Source organism: Chanodichthys erythropterus, chromosome 3 (assembly GCF_024489055.1).
Source record: "Chanodichthys erythropterus isolate Z2021 chromosome 3, ASM2448905v1, whole genome shotgun sequence".
NCBI classification, from domain to species: domain Eukaryota; kingdom Metazoa; phylum Chordata; class Actinopteri; order Cypriniformes; family Xenocyprididae; genus Chanodichthys; species Chanodichthys erythropterus.
In genome coordinates this window covers 13038606-13056459 of record NC_090223.1, presented here as the reverse complement: position 1 = coordinate 13056459, position 17854 = coordinate 13038606, and the positions used below count along the sequence as shown (strand labels likewise).

Genomic DNA, 17854 nt, shown 5'->3' with positions numbered 1-17854 from the left:
CCCAGGCGTTTTCCTGCCTGCTTTAAGCGCATCCATTCTGTCACAGTGGTGTCTTTGTCAAGTTGCAATATGGCCTCATATTTCTTGAGAATGCTGCAAACTGTTGCGTTTCCAAAACTGTGGAGGTCTTGCATTTCCTGAGGCCATGTTGAAGGATCAAATACTAAGAAATGATCACATGACTTGAGGGAGTCATATCTGATTTCAAACTCTTCAATTAATCCTCTCAGTAAGTTTGTCTTGTCTCTGTCAGCATCAGCATTAGAAACAGTGTGTGCCCTGTGGCCTTCACCATCAAGCAGAAGTGTGAACTGTCCAATGGCAACCATAAGTTCATCCTTACATTCTCCAATGGTCAGCTTTTCCTTCTGAAACTTAATGGATGTGGTCTTCAAAATGTTACCAATGTCAAGCATGTTTGACAGAAAGCACTGAAAACGCTCAGTGCAGATATGCTGCAAGTCACTGTTATCACTTGTAGCCAGTTGCATTTTAATGGCTGGCAATAGTCTTGATATTTTTAACAGTGTTTCATGCCTCCATGCAGACCATCTGATATTATGAAACTTACCCAGTTTCACAAAGGAGATCCCATTTTCTTCACACAGCTTCTTCAGTTCAGCAGTTTTTTTTGCTCCACCTTTTTGTAAATAAAACTGCAGCAGCTTGACCACAGAGCGATTAAATGTCTCACAGTAAGGAACGTTGCGATCAGCTGATTTTGCGCAATTCTCCAGTGTGTGTGCGGTGCACAAAATGTGCACAAGTGAGTCTCCAACCGCAGCAAGTCGCTGGAGTTTTGGCACAATGCCGTTGTACATACCGACGTTGACAGCAGCCCCGTCTGTGCACACAGCGACCAACTTTGTTGTCCAGTCATCCAAGCCTGTGTCCTGGAAAAGTCTCACAAGTCTGTCTGTTATGGCCTGCGCAGTTCGGTCAGCACCCAATTCAATCAGTCCAATAAAGTCTGAGGTAAACTCTCCGTTGCTGGACACAGACACAATGTAAATGATTTCCTGCTCAGTTTTTGTGATGTCCTCAGATCCATCAAAAAGCAGCCCCCAAAATTCAGCAGACTGCAACTTGGCTCGTAAATCCTCGCTGATGGCGTGGGCGATGCTTTGCATGATCCGTGTGCCCCCTTCACGTGAATGATAAGCACCTCCGACATTTACTCCTAGCCGCTTCAGTAACTGAATATCCTCAGAATAAGAAGACATGGGACGTGCGTGTTTAGCTTTATGGAAGGCGAGGAGAAAAATGTTAAACAGAGCTTGCCGTTGTTCTTCATTCAGCTTGTCTCGCCATCTGGCAAGTGGGCGACTGGACATTTCTTCTTGGCTAGCATGTTTATTAGCAATGGCTTGCACCACATTCGTGTGCTCCTTGCTCTTTTCATGTTTGTCAAATAAAGGATGGTTGAAATTCTTTGAGCCTTTATAAAACGCACCTGTTTTGTCTGCTAGATGTGGATTTGAGCGGCAAATCTTGCACCACATTTCAGTGCGCTCGTCGTTAGCTTCAAGCCACGGCACATCTTTGAGCCACTTTTCCGAAAAAAATCTTTTTTTCGACTCTGGCTCCAATTGGCGTTTCTTTGTAGGTGGCGAAACGCCAAAGAAGCTGCTTAATGTCTGTTGCTTTTTGGACATCGCGGACAGTAGTTGACAAGTAACATGTAAGTTGTAAGTCTAGATGAAAAAATCGGTCAGTACGCAAAGGCGCGGAGTAACACAGGTGGCATTACGCATTCCTGATTTTTGTCGCGCATGCGTACCTGCGTACCAGTTATGTGCACCCCTGCTTATAACGTTAGGAGAACGTACTGACGACGTTGTGAGATGGTAATCTGAAGGTAATGAAATAACTGGCATGCGACGTCATAGTTACGTTGTCAGTTAGTAAGTCATGACATTACCAAAAAGTATGAATACATTACGTAACTGTTACGTCGTGTGTTAGCTGGGCACTGCATCCCGGAGAGAGAGACATGTTTTTAGCCAAGTATGTTAAATCATTTCGTGAGTAATATCTTGTGATCAGCGCATTATATTATATTGATTTTGGATTCATTTTAATCTTGAGATCAGCTTTAAATATTGATGTGCGATTTTTATGATCTGTGCATTTTTCATGAATTTATGAGCATGTGAAATATACATACTTGTATTCATTTAGCGGCTGTGCTATTTTTGTTGTAAACGCATATTTCTCAGACTCATTAGAGGGTGAAAACAACACAACAGAAGCATGTTGGAGGCTTGATATGAAAGTTTAAAGTCTTTGGTTTTGTATGCAAAAAGAATTTTTGTGCTACCTATATGGATTCATTTTTTATTGGCTTTTAAAGAGAGACACGCAAATGGGAGTTTTATTTTATAAGGCACGCTAGTCTGACAGGAGGATGGCTGGACCGATCGCGCCTGTCAGTCGAAACGGGGCTTCTCATTGTTAAAAATAAGCGTTTAGGTCAGTGTGTTTACATTTCTAAGCTTTTTGATTGGTTCTATACAACATGTAACACCATATTTGTAGAGCAGAGATAATGACGTTTCAGGGGATACCGGGAAATGCTCATAAGTGATGAGAGGAGTTGAGAAGTTCATTTCCAGCGAATTTAGTGAAACCATGTCAAATTTAATAGCCATTTAAATACCTTTACTCGATTATCTGGACTACGAAACTTTGGGAGATTATTTTTGAAAGTCTGTTCTTTGAAATTAGCTTAAAAAAAAAAAAAAAGTTTCATTGTTTTTCCACATTATCGGCCCATATCTTAAAATAGAACGTTGCGACTTCCGACTCATTTCGCCAGATCGGGTCACATATGTATGAACATCGGACCGGGTGAGCATTTCCCGCACTAACTAGAATTTTCCTACAGCTAAGCCGTGCTGACAGCACTTTTTTCCTGCAGCGACGCTGGCAGACGGGCTGAACCATCGTGAGACGGGGGGAAGAGTCGTCGCAATAAAGAAGACCCTTTTCTTTATGGCACGTGGTTTTAAGATGTAAGATGATATGTATTCACTGGTTATTGTTGTATACTGCTACTAATTAAGTACTTTAACTGTTCAAACTTTATTTTTATATTTCCAACATTTATTTTCCACTGGCACAATGTGTTAATGTGATTTTAGTGGTATGAATTTAATTGTATTTTTTTGTTAATTGATGAAATTAATATGCTGGTAAATTTCTGTATTGAAGTTCAGAAATGTAAAAGATGAAACCTAAATAAAGTTGATCTGAAGCAATAATTTGTGTTATTGAATATATAACAGTAAACTTAAAATAAATAAAAAATGAAAAATTAAAATAAAGTACAGCATTTTACAAAACGTACTTTATTTTACAGTATGATTAAAACTACTGTAGTTATTTTTTGCAGTAATTTTACTGCTGTATTAAATACAGCAACTACTGGATAAATGTTGCCAGTAAGTTACTGTTAATTTGACAATAAACATTACAGTGTAGAAACAAAGGGGCAGCAGCAACACTTTGATTCCCAGATCGATTCCCATCAATTCTCTCGCAGATCTCAAACTTAAAGGTGCCCCAGAACGTTTTTTCACAAGATGTAATATAAGTCTAAGGTGTCCCCTGAATGTGTCTGTGAAGTTTCAGCTCAAAATACCCCATATATTTATTTAAAATCATGTTTAGACATGATTTCTATTAAATGGAATACGATACATTTTACACAGATTTCATTCAAGCCATGATTTAAAAAGAGATTTAAATACATATCAGACAAGAAATGCTTTCATTCAGCCATTCAGTAGTTAAACAGTTATATGAGTTGTGGTTGTTCTAAAACATAACTGGTCACATGTAGCATGTGTAGATATGATATAACATTTATGCAGTTAAAAGATGTTTGATAAATCTGTTTCAAATTGTTTGGAACATTTTGATACAGTTCATTTGTGTCTCTGTGGGTATTTCTGTGTCATTTATAGATCACTCAGAGAACAGGCCTGCAGTGTCTTGCAAACTCTTTTTCATTTTGTTGCTTAAATTGTGTTGTCTGTTCGACCATTTGGTTTATACAAATGGCTTAAAAATGTTGCCCTTTTTCCTCAGTCAAGAAGTATGGGTGCCATAAAAGTACCTAGAGGGGGTTGTTCTGTAGACGGACGGGAGCCAAAAATCAGATTCTCTGAGCTTGAGTTTCTGGAATTATGTTTTGAAAGAATCATCTGAACAAAGCACTTGTCTGGTTCATCCACTGTCCTTACATATTTGAATTTTTTTCATATTTTTAAGTTTACTGTCAATCTACTGTGTCTTTTATACAATATTGATGCTCCAGCACCAGTAATTGTAATTTGTGTCATTATAAAAAAATTCACCCCCCTCAGAGTTGTCATGAAGGGCAAAATTAGCAGTATAGACCAAAACCACAATTTGTACCAGGCTGTCAACATGTTTTTAATGCTGTAAAGTTGGGCATTTTAACATGGGACTCAATGAGGTTCTGCTCTCTTTTGGAGCCTGTCCCTAGAGGTCAGTCGATGAACTGCAGTTTAAGTCACTTCCATATTGGCTTCAAGAGAAACTTGGGTTGAAAATACATGGGTGAAATATAAATTAGTATGTATTTTAAAGCTCTACTGAGAGCTAAAAACATGGAAAGAAAAAGAAATCATAAAAGGCTACTTCATGGCTTTCTGAACTAAAATTATTATGTATTCAAGCAGAATCAGAAGAAAATGAAAAGAGACAATAAAAATGAGTTGTTGATAAAAGGATTAACGAGTTTAATAAATCAAGTAAAAATGAATAAGACAGATCTCTCTCTTTATGGCTTATATAAGAGAGTCAAATCACATCAAGAGAAGAAGAGAAGCAAGTGTTCAGTTTCAAAACTACATGAAAGTATATCTTACATTTGTATGGAAGAGTAGAAGTGGAAGAGAAACAACATCATCTTATGAAAAACAATGACGAATGAGTTAAAATAATGTCAGATTCATGTCTCTCTTAAGAGTGTTTCTTCAGCTCCTGAACTTACAAGATTTTAGACCGAAATTCTGATCCACTTCTCCTCAGTGAGAATCTCATGTGAATCTTCAGCCTTGATTTACATGTGAATGTTTTTTACTCTGAGGGCAGGTGACAGATGTTTTCCCTTCTGTTTTTCCTTTCTTGTTCACGTCCATCAGGTCTAAAAGAAACATTAAATCACGTGAGATTTCAAGTGAGACACAAATGTGAAATTATGATTAATTTCGATTATGATCAATTTTAATGTCCTGAAGATGATTTGTGATATAAAATCACTAGTTTGGTCATGAAACTCTAAATGATGCAGGTTTGACATGTAATCTTTAAACAATCACAACACGGCACAAGCTGACTTAGTTTGAATAACTAAAGAGAATTAGTTAACAGATGGTCATTTCAAACCGAACGTCAAACATTCCTGATTAACTTGTTCGGTTAGAACTGGATTTGACGGGAATCAACAGAACAGCAAACGTTTCACTGAACCATGGGGCTGGTTTTAGATATTATGAGGCTGCTGAGCGTGACGAGTAGTGTGCATGTCACGCATGTCATAGTGTGCATGTCACGCAAGGCTAAATATAGGTTAATTTCACTGACGGTGTTTTACACATATATTCACAGCTGGTCACGTCTAAAGACGTTAACACAGCTTAGAGTGTAGCGTTTGAAAGGGAACACATTTCTAAACCAACAGACTGTCCTGTCGCTCAATGAGGCTGTAATAACTTTGTTTCTCAGCACATAAAGATAAGTACTTACTGTGATTTCAGACTGTGGTGATGTGGTTTCTCCACTGCATGGATCTTCATGTGTCGCTTCAGGTCGCTTTTAACAGTGAAACTCTTTCCACACTGATCACACTTGTAAGGTTTTTCTCCAGTGTGAATCATCTCATGTCTTTTCAGAGATGCTGAAAAACTGAATCTCTTGTCACAGTGTGAACACTTGTAAGGTTTTTCTCCAGTGTGAATCCTCTGGTGCAGTTTTAAATTGCAACCTGTAGTAAAAGTCTTCTCACACTCAAAGCACATATAATCTCTCACACCAGTATGAATTTTCTCATGGCTATATAAATGTGACAGCCGTGAGAAACACTTTCCACACACAGAACATGAATGTGGTTTCTCCTTCGTATGAACTCTCAGGTGTTTCTTCAGGTTTGATGAATGAAGAAATGTTTTGCTGCACTGATCACATGCGAACGGCTTCACTCCAGTGTGAACTCTCATGTGAGTCTTAAGATGTGTTGATTGACTGAAACTCTTTTCACACCGATCACATGTAAACGGCTTTTCTCCGGTGTGGATTTTCATGTGATTCTTAAGTTGTGTTGATTGACTGAAACTCTTCCCACATTGATCACATGCAAATGGCTTTTCTCCAGTGTGGATCCTCATGTGTATCTGAAGATAACGCTTGAGTGAGAATCTCTTGTCACACCATTCACACATGAATGGCTTCTCTCCGGTGTGGATCCTCATGTGTCCTTTAAGGCTTGATGATTTTGTGAATCCTTTCCCACATTGATCACACTTAAATGGCTTTTCTTCGGTGTGGATATTCATGTGTTGATTAAGATGTATTTTTTGTTTGAAACTCGTCCCGCACTGATCACATGTGAACGGTCTCTCTCCAGTATGAACTCTCATGTGATTCTCAAGATTTAGTTTGGTTGTGAAACTCTTTCCACACTGAGTGCAGGTGAAAGATTTCTTGCCTCTTCGTTTCTTTAAAAATGTTGTTTTAGTCTTTGAGTTTTTGTCATGATGTTTCTCCTCCACTTCACTCAGTTTTTCACTCTCCTCCTCATCTTCAATCATATCTAAAAATGGAAGAAAAAAAAGAGAAAATGTCCTCAATGTTTGATGTCCTTTTCAGTACATCAAAATAATTCAAAAAAATTAAAGAGAAATATGAAGTGAAAGAACATACAACTGAACCCTGACGTAACAAAGTGAACAGCTGCTATAAAATATTATGAACACTTTAATGTTTATATAAATAAATTATACATGACTGAAAGTTTCCATGAATGAGGTACATTGATCTTCCATTTATTATTTTTAAAACATTATAGACAAATCTCACTTTTCTAATGTGATATTTACATTAAAATATATAATACTTTCATATTTTGACACCAAGTTTTAGATATGTAACCCGTGTAATCCTGTTAAATATGACATGATTTTCCTCATTTCTTAAATTGTGACACCCAGGAAGTGACATCGTTTGGGCTCTTTCTACAGCATGATGGGAGGACAAGAAACTAATCAACTTTATCAGTAACTATGAATCAGATTTTGCTTCAGTTATGCTTACACCCTGTCAGATATTCTGGAAAGTTCATTTACTTGATAAAGTTTGGTGTTTATGGTTTAATGATAAACAAAAATCCCATTTCTCTTCATCTAAATCTTGAATCTTTCTAACATGAATGAAGGATAAACACCAACCTCTTTGTTCTTCAGTATCTTCAGTGTGTTTCATTCTGCAGGGTTCTGGATCACACATGTTCTCACTGTCCTCTTTCATAAACCCAGTCTTCAGATTTCAGCTCTTCCTGATGCTCTGATGCTCTTCTGATGGGAATATCTCAGCATTTATTGGAGAACTGATGTGGGAGGAGCTTCACTGATGATGTGATTGTTGTGGGAGGAGCTGATATATATATATAATGCAATGCCAATTCTTATAAATAATGGTCAGAAAAATAGTTAAAATCATAAAAACATAAGAAATAAATGTAGATATTTGTAACCAACAACAACTTTCTAAGCTTTATATATATATATATATATATATTAGTTGACTTGTGTTGACTTGGATTAAAATATTCAAAAAAACAGTAATAGTGGAAACACCAAAGACGCTTTATATTATGTGTTTTATTGGACAGGTGAGCAACTGTTTGGAAACATTCATCAACAGAAAATCAATCATGTTATGAAGCTCAACACAGTAAGAATTATTGTTTAAATCTCGTTTTCTAGATATACAGCGTGTGCCACGTTTTACCATGACTAATATCGATCTAACTTACTGCAGTGTGCAACAAGTGTCTCAGCCACCAAGGGAACGCAGGGTAGCATTAAAACAACTTTCAACATAATATATTTGTAACAAGGTTAGTAGATGTGGGAAGAATGAGGCGGGAACCGGCGAATATTCAACAATAACTTTAATCCAAAATAAACAAAACGAAAGTAATGCCGGCAGACCCTCGCGGACGTCTGCCGGCCACACAAACATAATAAAACATAAAATAATATCCAGGCCTGGTCCTCTCTCGTCCTCCACGGTAGTCGCTCCTCCTTTTATGCTCCCGGAGCTCCTCCGTGAGGGACTCAAGGCCGGTGCGCCTCCCAGGTGAAGCTCATTAACACTCGCGCCACCGGCCTCGCGCCGTTCTCTCACGGCTCTCGCCTGCCCTGGTCGCCACATACCCCCATCGCCCCTCGCAGGCCAGGGGGTACTCCCGAGACTGCGCTCTATTCCCCCCCCCCCCGGGGCCTGTCTCGGCGGCCGCAGCACCTGGGGGTAAGGACAGACGAGACGAGAGAAAGGAGACGGAAGCAAGGGGAGCGACAGGACGAGAGAGGGGAGAGCAGAAAAAGAAAAAAAAAAAAATTCTTGGTCCGGTTCCCCGACACACTGCCGCTCGGTCCTCAGCCTGCCGAGAGGCTCTTCTTCGCGGTGCCATGCGGTGGCACTGGACGCTCGGTGGACGGCCCGATCCTCGACCGCCTCCTGGCGGCCGGCGATGGCTGCTCCGACTGAGGGCAGCCGGCAGCGAGTCCCCCGTTCCCTGCTCCTCCCCTTTATGGCGGACGGCAGCAGGCTCCGGCCCACGGCGAACGGCGTCGACTCCTCCGCTACAGTACTACAGTACTTCATACTACAGTAATGTTAATAAATCATTATTCATTAACTCATTCATAAATATGATTTCTGCCTGAATCCCACTGGATTCTTTTCCACCAGCTGTAGATGGGAAGACAACACCTCCTATAATTCTGTGAAATCAAGGCGTCATCAAGCTATGCTTTTATTTGAATTTGTGGCCTCTAATGGGGACAATTACATATTGTGCCTTTAAGTGTCAATTTACAGCAGATCTGAAGACATCAGCATAATAAATGAGGTGAAAACAGGAACTATTGACATGAAATAAAGAGTGTTTTCAGCAGCTGATGATCCTCAGACTATCAACACTCATTAAACAAGCCATTCAGGATTTCACATCAGCAGATCATCTCACTTTATTCTGAGTGTTTGCTGTTAGAAACACATTATTTCAGTCAGGGTAAAAGCCAGAGATGTTTACGAATCCACTCAACAGCGCTCAAAGCGTCACGTTTTTAAAATTTCAGTACCGACTAGGTACCGAAGTCGGTAATTTTGACAACACTACTCCAATCAATCCATTCGAAACAGGCTTGTAAAGCCCGCTCTGTTTCAGTGGTCCATCTCTTTACAGTCTTTGCTACAGGTTTAGCTGATTTCAGTTTCTGCCTGTAGGTTGGTATGAGATGAACAGTGATCAGAGAGCCCCAAAGCTGCCGGTGGGACAGAGTGATATGCATCCTTTATTGCTGTGTAACAATGGTCGAGTATATTACTATCTCTGGTGGGACAAGTAACATGCTGTCTGTATTTGGGCAGTTCACATGAGAGAATCACTTTGTTCCAATCATTCTCTGGGACTTTAATAAAGTCCGGGTGTTGTTGCTCGCTCTCTGTGATCATATCAGCGAGTATATGTAAAGCCGAGCTCACGTGCGCTTGCGGAGGAATGTGGACGCTCACCAGAATGAACGAGCAAAACTCCCGCGGCGAACAGAACGGTTTGCAGTTAATGAAGAGTGTTTCAAGAGCTGGACAGCATATATATCGGATATATATTGCGGCAGTCTGTAAGGGAAAACAGCGACGTGCCAGATGTAGTGGTAACCATGAGTACGGAAAGTGTGAACAAGGAGCACATTTAAAGTGCTGTAATTGTGGAGGCGAGCACAGTGCTGGCTTCGGGGGATGTGAGGTGCACAGGAATGCTGTAAAAATTCAGAACGTCAGGATGCAAGAAGGAATATCGTATGCAGATGCTATTAAGAAAGTGAAACCGACAGAAGTTGGGCAAGGAAATGGAACAACAGTCCTAATGAACAAGAATAGTAGGCCATTATTGCTAAACAAATCAAATGATGACTTTCTAAAAGTTGGAAAAGTTGAGTTCATGACTTTTTTAGCTGAGGTAATAAACTGTGACTTCGGTAAAGTTGGTTTTATATTCACACATTCGGCCATCCGTATTCAAGCCTTGTTAATCACACTACATTGGACATTCAGTGGACATTCACAAGTAAATATGCCTTTAAAACAATACTTGCCTATTTTGATCGACTGTAAAAAATGTTGTAAGTTGACAGTCGTTGGTTGTCAATATCATGTCGCTGCTTAAAATTCGCAAACATTAATTTATTGCACATTTATTGGAAAGTCTGAATTCAACAAAAGTCCGAATGTGTGAATATAAACCAATTTTGCCGAAGTTAAACTGTGCTGCACAAACTGAAAGCAGAACTGAGAGGATAAAAATCATAATCAAGGCAGCTGAAAAACATCTTCAGATTGAGGGAATTACTCTGGAACAAGTAAATGAAAAACTTAAGGGTCAAATATTAGATACACAGGCTTCATATGGAGGTACTAAATGGTATATCTGTTATACAGTGGAATGCAAGGAGTTTAATCGCAAATGGGCAAGAATTTAAAAAGGTGATGGATGATAAAACATACAAACCACATGTCATTTGCATTCAAGAGACATGGTTGAAATCTCATTTAGATTTTGTAATACAAGGTTATATAACTATTAGGAAAGATAGACAGACAGGCAATGGTGGAGGGGTGGCAATATTTGTTAAGAATGAAATTTCACATATTATAGAAGTGAGTAATATTAAACAATAATTCAGGCAGTGTGGAATATTATTTGCAATGAATGAAATACTATAATTAAACATATCAGCATCTGAATAAACCATTTAGCTATAATCTTCAACTCACACTTATATTTGCAATTTACTACAAACATCTAAAATCTGAATAACAATTTCTCTCAACAGAAGATATAACATCAGTATAATTAAAGAGATCATATAATCTGACGACAGATGTAAATATGCACGTGCATGTACCAATCGGTAGATAAACACGCTTAATCACTCGAATTTAGTTACATTAACTTCAACACTTAATTATATGCAAGATTACAAGCTAAACTTTATCCTAAGTGTATATTAACAGTGAATCACTCACTTTATAAGATGCACGCACACATATAACACTCCAACTTGGATCGGCTTGCATTCCCTCCACACAACTTTGCTGCGTCACTTCTTAAAGGGGCAACAAGTCTTAAAGGGGCCACACACGCAAGCCGTTTACAATACTCTTTGGGGAAGTGATAACACTGATCATAATGGTAAGATAATAGAAGAAATGATGGATTTGAAGGGTTTGGTGTGTATGAATGATGGGAGAGCTACTAGAATTGATTTGGCCCAGGGTTAATGTTCTTATATTGATCTAACTATGGTGTAGTTGTATAGCAGGGGTATGTACATGGGATGTTTTGGAGGACTCCTTGATAGGAAGTGATCACTATGTTATTTGTTGTAAAATAGGATTAGATGATAATGAAGATTTAGAGGATAAGATGGGTAGATGGAAATTTAAATCAGAAAATTGGGAAGCATATAAATGTATTACTAAAGTTAAGTTTCAGGAGTTGAGCATAAATGAGGACAATGAGGATGTAGAAAAACATAATGAGAAATTATGTGAATTGTTGTACAGTTCAGCTGAAATGTTTATTGGGAAAAGTAATAGGAATAAAAGAAAGAAATCCGTACCTTGGTGGACAGAAGTATGTAATAAAGCAATAAAAGATACACTGTAAAAAAAAATTTTTTTGAAAAATTTTGGAAACTGACAATTAAATATTGACTCAACAAATTGCTTTCAAATAATTATCCCCAAACAAAAAGATGCATTGGGGTAATTGTAGCTTATGGTCTAAAGGTAAAATTAAAAAAATAGATTCACTGAACATATTAAATTGTGTTCAGCCAATTCATCCAGTAAAAGTGAAATATCTGTGTTTGCCGAACAAGCCTTGCGGAGAAAAAAACGCATGCGCATGCCAGACAGGCGCATGCACCTGAGAGAAACCGTTGGTATAGTGGATTCAAATGTATCTGCGCGGGAGAGTGAGGAGACTGAGGAGACTGAGGAGTCGATGCTGAAGTACGACGACAGAAGTTCAGACATCATTTGCAAAAATATTTTTCTTCATTTAAGTTATGGTGAGTACTGAAATATGTATTTATTAAGTCTTGTTTACGTTAAACCGAGTGCAGGTCTCAATGTTTCAGCATAAAACCGTAAAACATGGGCATTAATGTTACACTACCGCGGCCATTACACTAGCATTGGGTAAGGTTAAACGAATTAACGACTCTCCGAATGTTTTACTTGAGGACATAGTATATTGTAATGTCTGAAAAATGACAGACAAGGGAAGCTCTATTTCCGAACTTTTAATCAGAACGAAGACAGTCTATGAGATGAACACTGTCCTGGCCCTCCGAACTATGCTCCGAACTTTGTTAAAGGATTAGTTCACTTTTAAATATACTTTTCCTGATAAATTTACTCACCCCCATGTCATCCAAGATGTTCATGTCTTTCTTTCGTCAGTCGAAAAGAAATGAAGGTTTTTGAGGAAAACATTCCAGGATTTTTCTCCATATAGTGCATTTCAATGGCTACCAACAGGTTGAAGGTCAAAATTATAGTTTCAGTGCAGCTTCAAGAGCTTTAAACGATACCAGATGAGTAATAAGGGTCTAATCTAGCGAATCGATCGGTCATTTTCGAAAAAAATACAACCGTTTATGCTTTATAAACAAAATATCCCCTTGAACGTACTTTCTGCTTCCGCATTCTTCATAACGCTTACGCTGAATGTCCTACGCCTTCCCTATTCAACTTACGGAAAAAAACTAAACTGGCGCCGCATTCGTTCAGAATGATTAGACCCTTATTACTCATCTGGTATTGTTTAAAGCCCTTGAAGCTGCACTGAAACTGCAGTTTGGACCTTCAATCTCTTGGTAGCCATTGAAATGCACTATATGGAGAAAAATCCTGGAATGTTTTCCTCAAAAACATTCATTTCTTTTCGACTGACGATAGAAAGACATGAACATCTTGGATGACATGGGGGTGAGTAAATTTATCAGGAAAAGTGTATTTAAAAGTGGGCTTATCCTTTAACCCCATCACTGCCGGTGCAAAACAAACAGCAGTTTCACAACTATGAAGAGTCTGTGCGCTACAATATTTTCTATAGCCTACATAACATTGTATTTTGTAGAATAACAGTGAATTCACGCCTTGGTTTCATGATAGCCTTTTATAAACTAATTTAGCCCGATACTAATATCTCATTTTCTATTTATTGAACTAAATAATTTTGTCAAACTACATTGTGATTATGTTAAATGTATGAGACACTAGGTATTAGTTATATGTTTCTGTTATAACTTTTTTTTTCTCTCAATGTAGCCAAACATCGTAGGTCTGACTCAACGGAACGACTAACGTTACGACTTTCACAGTGAGTATTTAAAAGTTTTTATTGCATATTTGTTCATACCATATTCGTGTCAAATACCCTTAGCTCTTATGATATTTAAATTGTGTTAAACTGCTTTATTGAGAGCCGCCATGAGACGCTTCTAAAATTTGTGACACTGTAATTCAGGCTGCATAATTTACAAAGTGGTTGGCCATTTTGTGTTACACCCATTTGACACATAGGGCTGTGACGATAACCGCATTACCGCATAACCGCGGTGATAAGATGTCGACCGCGGTGTTTAGGTCATCACCGCACTCTTTTTTTTTTTTCTTTTTTATTATTTGCTAGTGAAAGTTACAGGAATGCATATGGTGTGTTATATAAAGTACAAACAATTTGTCATTGTTTGCCAATTTACTGTCTTCTGTCCCGGCAGCGTCTGCAGTACTTCCTCTGTGTTTTTTTTTTTTTTTTTTGCAAGGTGGTGGGGGGTGTCTGCCGAATGAACAGCAAGAGCAGAACGAATTTGTCAAACGTTTTAAACTCAACAAAATTCTGAAATGCATATAGCATGCTCACAGATGAAAATAACAGAGAACAAAACAGTGTTGGATGAAGTAGATTAGCGCCCTGCACAGTCCTCAAATATAGGCCCTCTCCAGTCTTTTTTTCCCCTTCTCCCAAAACAGCTTATATACTACTGTTTCAGCTATTAAAATAGTTCAGTTTTGTATGTAATGTAAAAATGGTTATATTTCGTTTCTTTTCTTTATAAAATTAATTTACAAAAAACGTTTTGAGCATTTTTTTGTTAGTTAAATGTAAGTTGTTGTTTTTTTTTGTTGTTTTTTTAAGTAGGCTAATGGCCAAGTGGCCAGCGCAGACAATGAGTTGATCATAGCCTATGTTTTAATAAATTTAGCCTTCTCAAATCATAAGGACTTGTCTAAAATATAATCTATAGATATAAAACAGTTCAAGCATATCACAATGTTAGTTTAAATGTTTAACCTAAATAAATGTGCGCTCTTAGACGCATATCCAATCGTTTGTACGGAGTGAAGCTGAAGCGGGCTCTGCAGAACATGGAGGTGTTAGCGAGATCTCTTGCATTTTTTTAACAGTGGAAACATCTTAAAATAGGCATTCATTTTTGCTCATAAAGGTAAGAGTAATATGTCATTCCAAACTGTAAAGGTCTACTTTTGTTCGTGTACACTCACAATATCAACAAAAAGTTGTGCTTACACAGGCATGACGAATATATATATAGAAATCTTTAAATTACTACTTTAAAACGAAATAACTCAAATCGAAAATAGAAACTCTTTCATGTAATCCGTGCATTTCTCTCTAAAGGCACATTCAATGAGGAGATGACCAGTCATTTTTTTTCATAACCATAATTGATGGATGTCTAAAATATAAAAATAAGGAAAGGCCTAAAACAGGCCCGATTAAAATTTGCGTTTTATTTTATAATTCGATACAATTTAAAAAAAAAAAAACACACAAATTATAATGGCATATATGTAAAACTTTGTCCTATAATCGTATAGCTGCTTATATATTCTGATTTTATGTTGCTCTGTTCTGAATAGGCCTACCTTAAAATTTAAAGGATTTGCTGCAACGCAATTTTGTCTGATATATGAATATATTTACTAGCCTATTTTTTTAATCCATACAGCAAATGCTTTAAAACAGCTTTCATATATAGCCTACATCTCAGGGCCGGGTTTCCTGATAACGATCTTAGCGCTTAAGAGCGTTTTCTACTATTCATTTTGCGTAATGCATAACGGATGAGTTTGTTCATTCATTGCAACACATTTTTTTGTGTGTTATCTCTTCAATGAATGAGGAATTCGTTGGATCTTCTATGCAAGGAAACAATGCTAATACTTACAATGTTAGTTCTTGTATGACATGGCTGTCTTTTCATACAGAGAATGTTTGTTTTTGATTTGACTTGCACGATTTAAAACCTGACATTTCAACGTTTCTTTAGACATAAGTGTAATTTTTTTTTTCATTAGTATCCACTAAGTTACAGTTCATTTTCTGAGAACTATCAGATTGGAGTTCGTTCAGAGGGAGAGGAGAGATCACGCATCATGTTAGTTTTCTTTATTTTACAAAGAGCACAACATTTTGTTTTTACTCTGAGTGTACACAAATGAAAGAAGATATTCCACAGATTAAAATTGATGTAAATTAATTGTATGTGCAACATTGACGGAGTATTTTGAGTCTCTTTCACACTGGTAAGAAAAAAAAACGCGGTGGTATCGCCGGCAATACCTCAGACCTCAGAGTGTTAAATAATAAAGAAGACCGACTGCTTTATTTCCATGTTCATTTACAAGCTGCTCTTGCTCAAGTTCTTAAGTCATTATATTTCCACGGAGGTCGGGGGAGGGGGGTTGCGATTAACCGCCAAACCGCGGTGATATGTTGCGTCTTCACCGCGGTAAGAAAAATCCCATACCGTCACAGCCCTATTGACACATACTCCGTCTGCAGTACTTATGTGCGTGTTGCAGTACATGTATGGCAAGCTATAAGGCTCAGAATTACGTAATGTTAATTAAATCACTATTTATTAATAGCAATCTGTTAATTAATAATTAAATACTGTTGGGTTTCTCACACAAACCGATCATTTCATGTCAGACATCAATGTGTCAGTGACAGTATTTATACCTCAAATCAGCCGTCCCCACACCATCACTTCTGGTAAGTGAGGTCAAATTACACGATATGGCATAGAGATACGCACGAGAGATCACTTCTGCCGCTTGCATCCCATTGAGATACGCCATATTGTGTACATGACTTTGGAACAGAGTAGAGTTATAAATTATATTCAAATTAAATGCACATGTGTTGAAATTACTAGATTTACTAGAAATCAGATACATTTTAAATTAAAACTTACAACAGGCTTGACAAAAACAGCCGATTCTCATCTTTTCTTTTGTTTTAAAATCTTTTTTACAAGAAATCCTGCAGGTCATAAAGAAATTCGTTTTTCCACCTCCAAGAAAGGATGAGTGCTAACCATTATGTCACTTTTTTTTTTTTTTTACCAAAATGCCAGGTATAGTGTCATTTTCCTTGCTTTATCCAAGGAAAAAAGCCATGTGTTGACTTTGAAACAGAGTAGACTTTAAATTATGTGCATCTGTGGTGAAATTACTAGATTTTCACGTCAATACATTTTTATTTTAATGCAAACAATGTGCTGTCACTTTAATTCAGTGGGTCCAGCACAGCAAAAAATAGACTCAATGTGGAAACGCCGCACTGCTGCAGACATGCCGCACCTGGAACACACTGCCGGACCGCATCCGCTTGCAGTGTGAAAGCTCTAACCGGTTAACATACGCACTGCAAATGGAGTATGTGTGAAACGGGCATTAGTCTGGGAACCAGTTTTGCCAAACCCCTCCCTCAGAAAATCTCTACAAACTTGAACAAATTTTATTTTATATAATTTTACATCTAATTAATTTTTTCTAAAGATTTCTAACTCTTTTTTTTAAGATGTAACAGTAATTGATCAATATTACTCTGGGTCTTTTGCCCTTTCAGCAGTGTGGACTTGACTATCACCAGCATGCTGGTCACACAGTCCACAGTTTGCTATATTTTCCATTAGTTGCTGTACAGACTGCCTGACAACTTTTCCCCATTTAGCTCTATCTTTAGAAAGCCTTTTTTATGCAAAAGTATCATCTTTCAGCTTTGTCATTTATTTATTTTGCAGGTTTAGAAAAAGTCCATGCAGTGCCGCTTCTGCAAGTTTTCATCACCTCACCAAGACCTAATTTTCAAGCACTACAGAACTTGCCATTGGTCAGTTAATGCAACTTCCTTTCCATGTTTACACCTAGAATGTGTTTGCATTTTCAAGACAATTGGAGCTTTAAAAACACATTTGTGGAGGGTACATCCAAAGACTGGCAACAAGGGGAATACCACATTTTCTTGTGACAACTGCGATTTTAGGGACATCTGCTGTCAATCAACATTTCTTCACCATTTAAGAGGACATCTTAAAAACCACGAGAGGGTTCATTGTCCATTTTTAAATTGTAATTTTATTAGCAACAGTTACCGTACATTCACATCTCATAAGAACAGGAAGCACAAATCCCATGGATTAAATGACTTCCGGAC

The 17854-nt window shown here is 37.8% G+C and overlaps 1 protein-coding gene across 1 annotated transcript in view; it reads right to left on the bottom strand.

The window, feature by feature from the left end:
- Positions 1 to 17854, bottom strand: part of LOC137017073 (zinc finger protein 502-like) — a 634288-nt gene that overhangs the window by 39492 nt on the left and 576942 nt on the right. The window contains exon 12 of the mRNA XM_067381009.1: positions 5861 to 6668. Coding sequence (XP_067237110.1) covers positions 5861 to 6668 — 808 coding nt within the window. The remainder of the gene's footprint in view (positions 1 to 5860; positions 6669 to 17854) is intronic.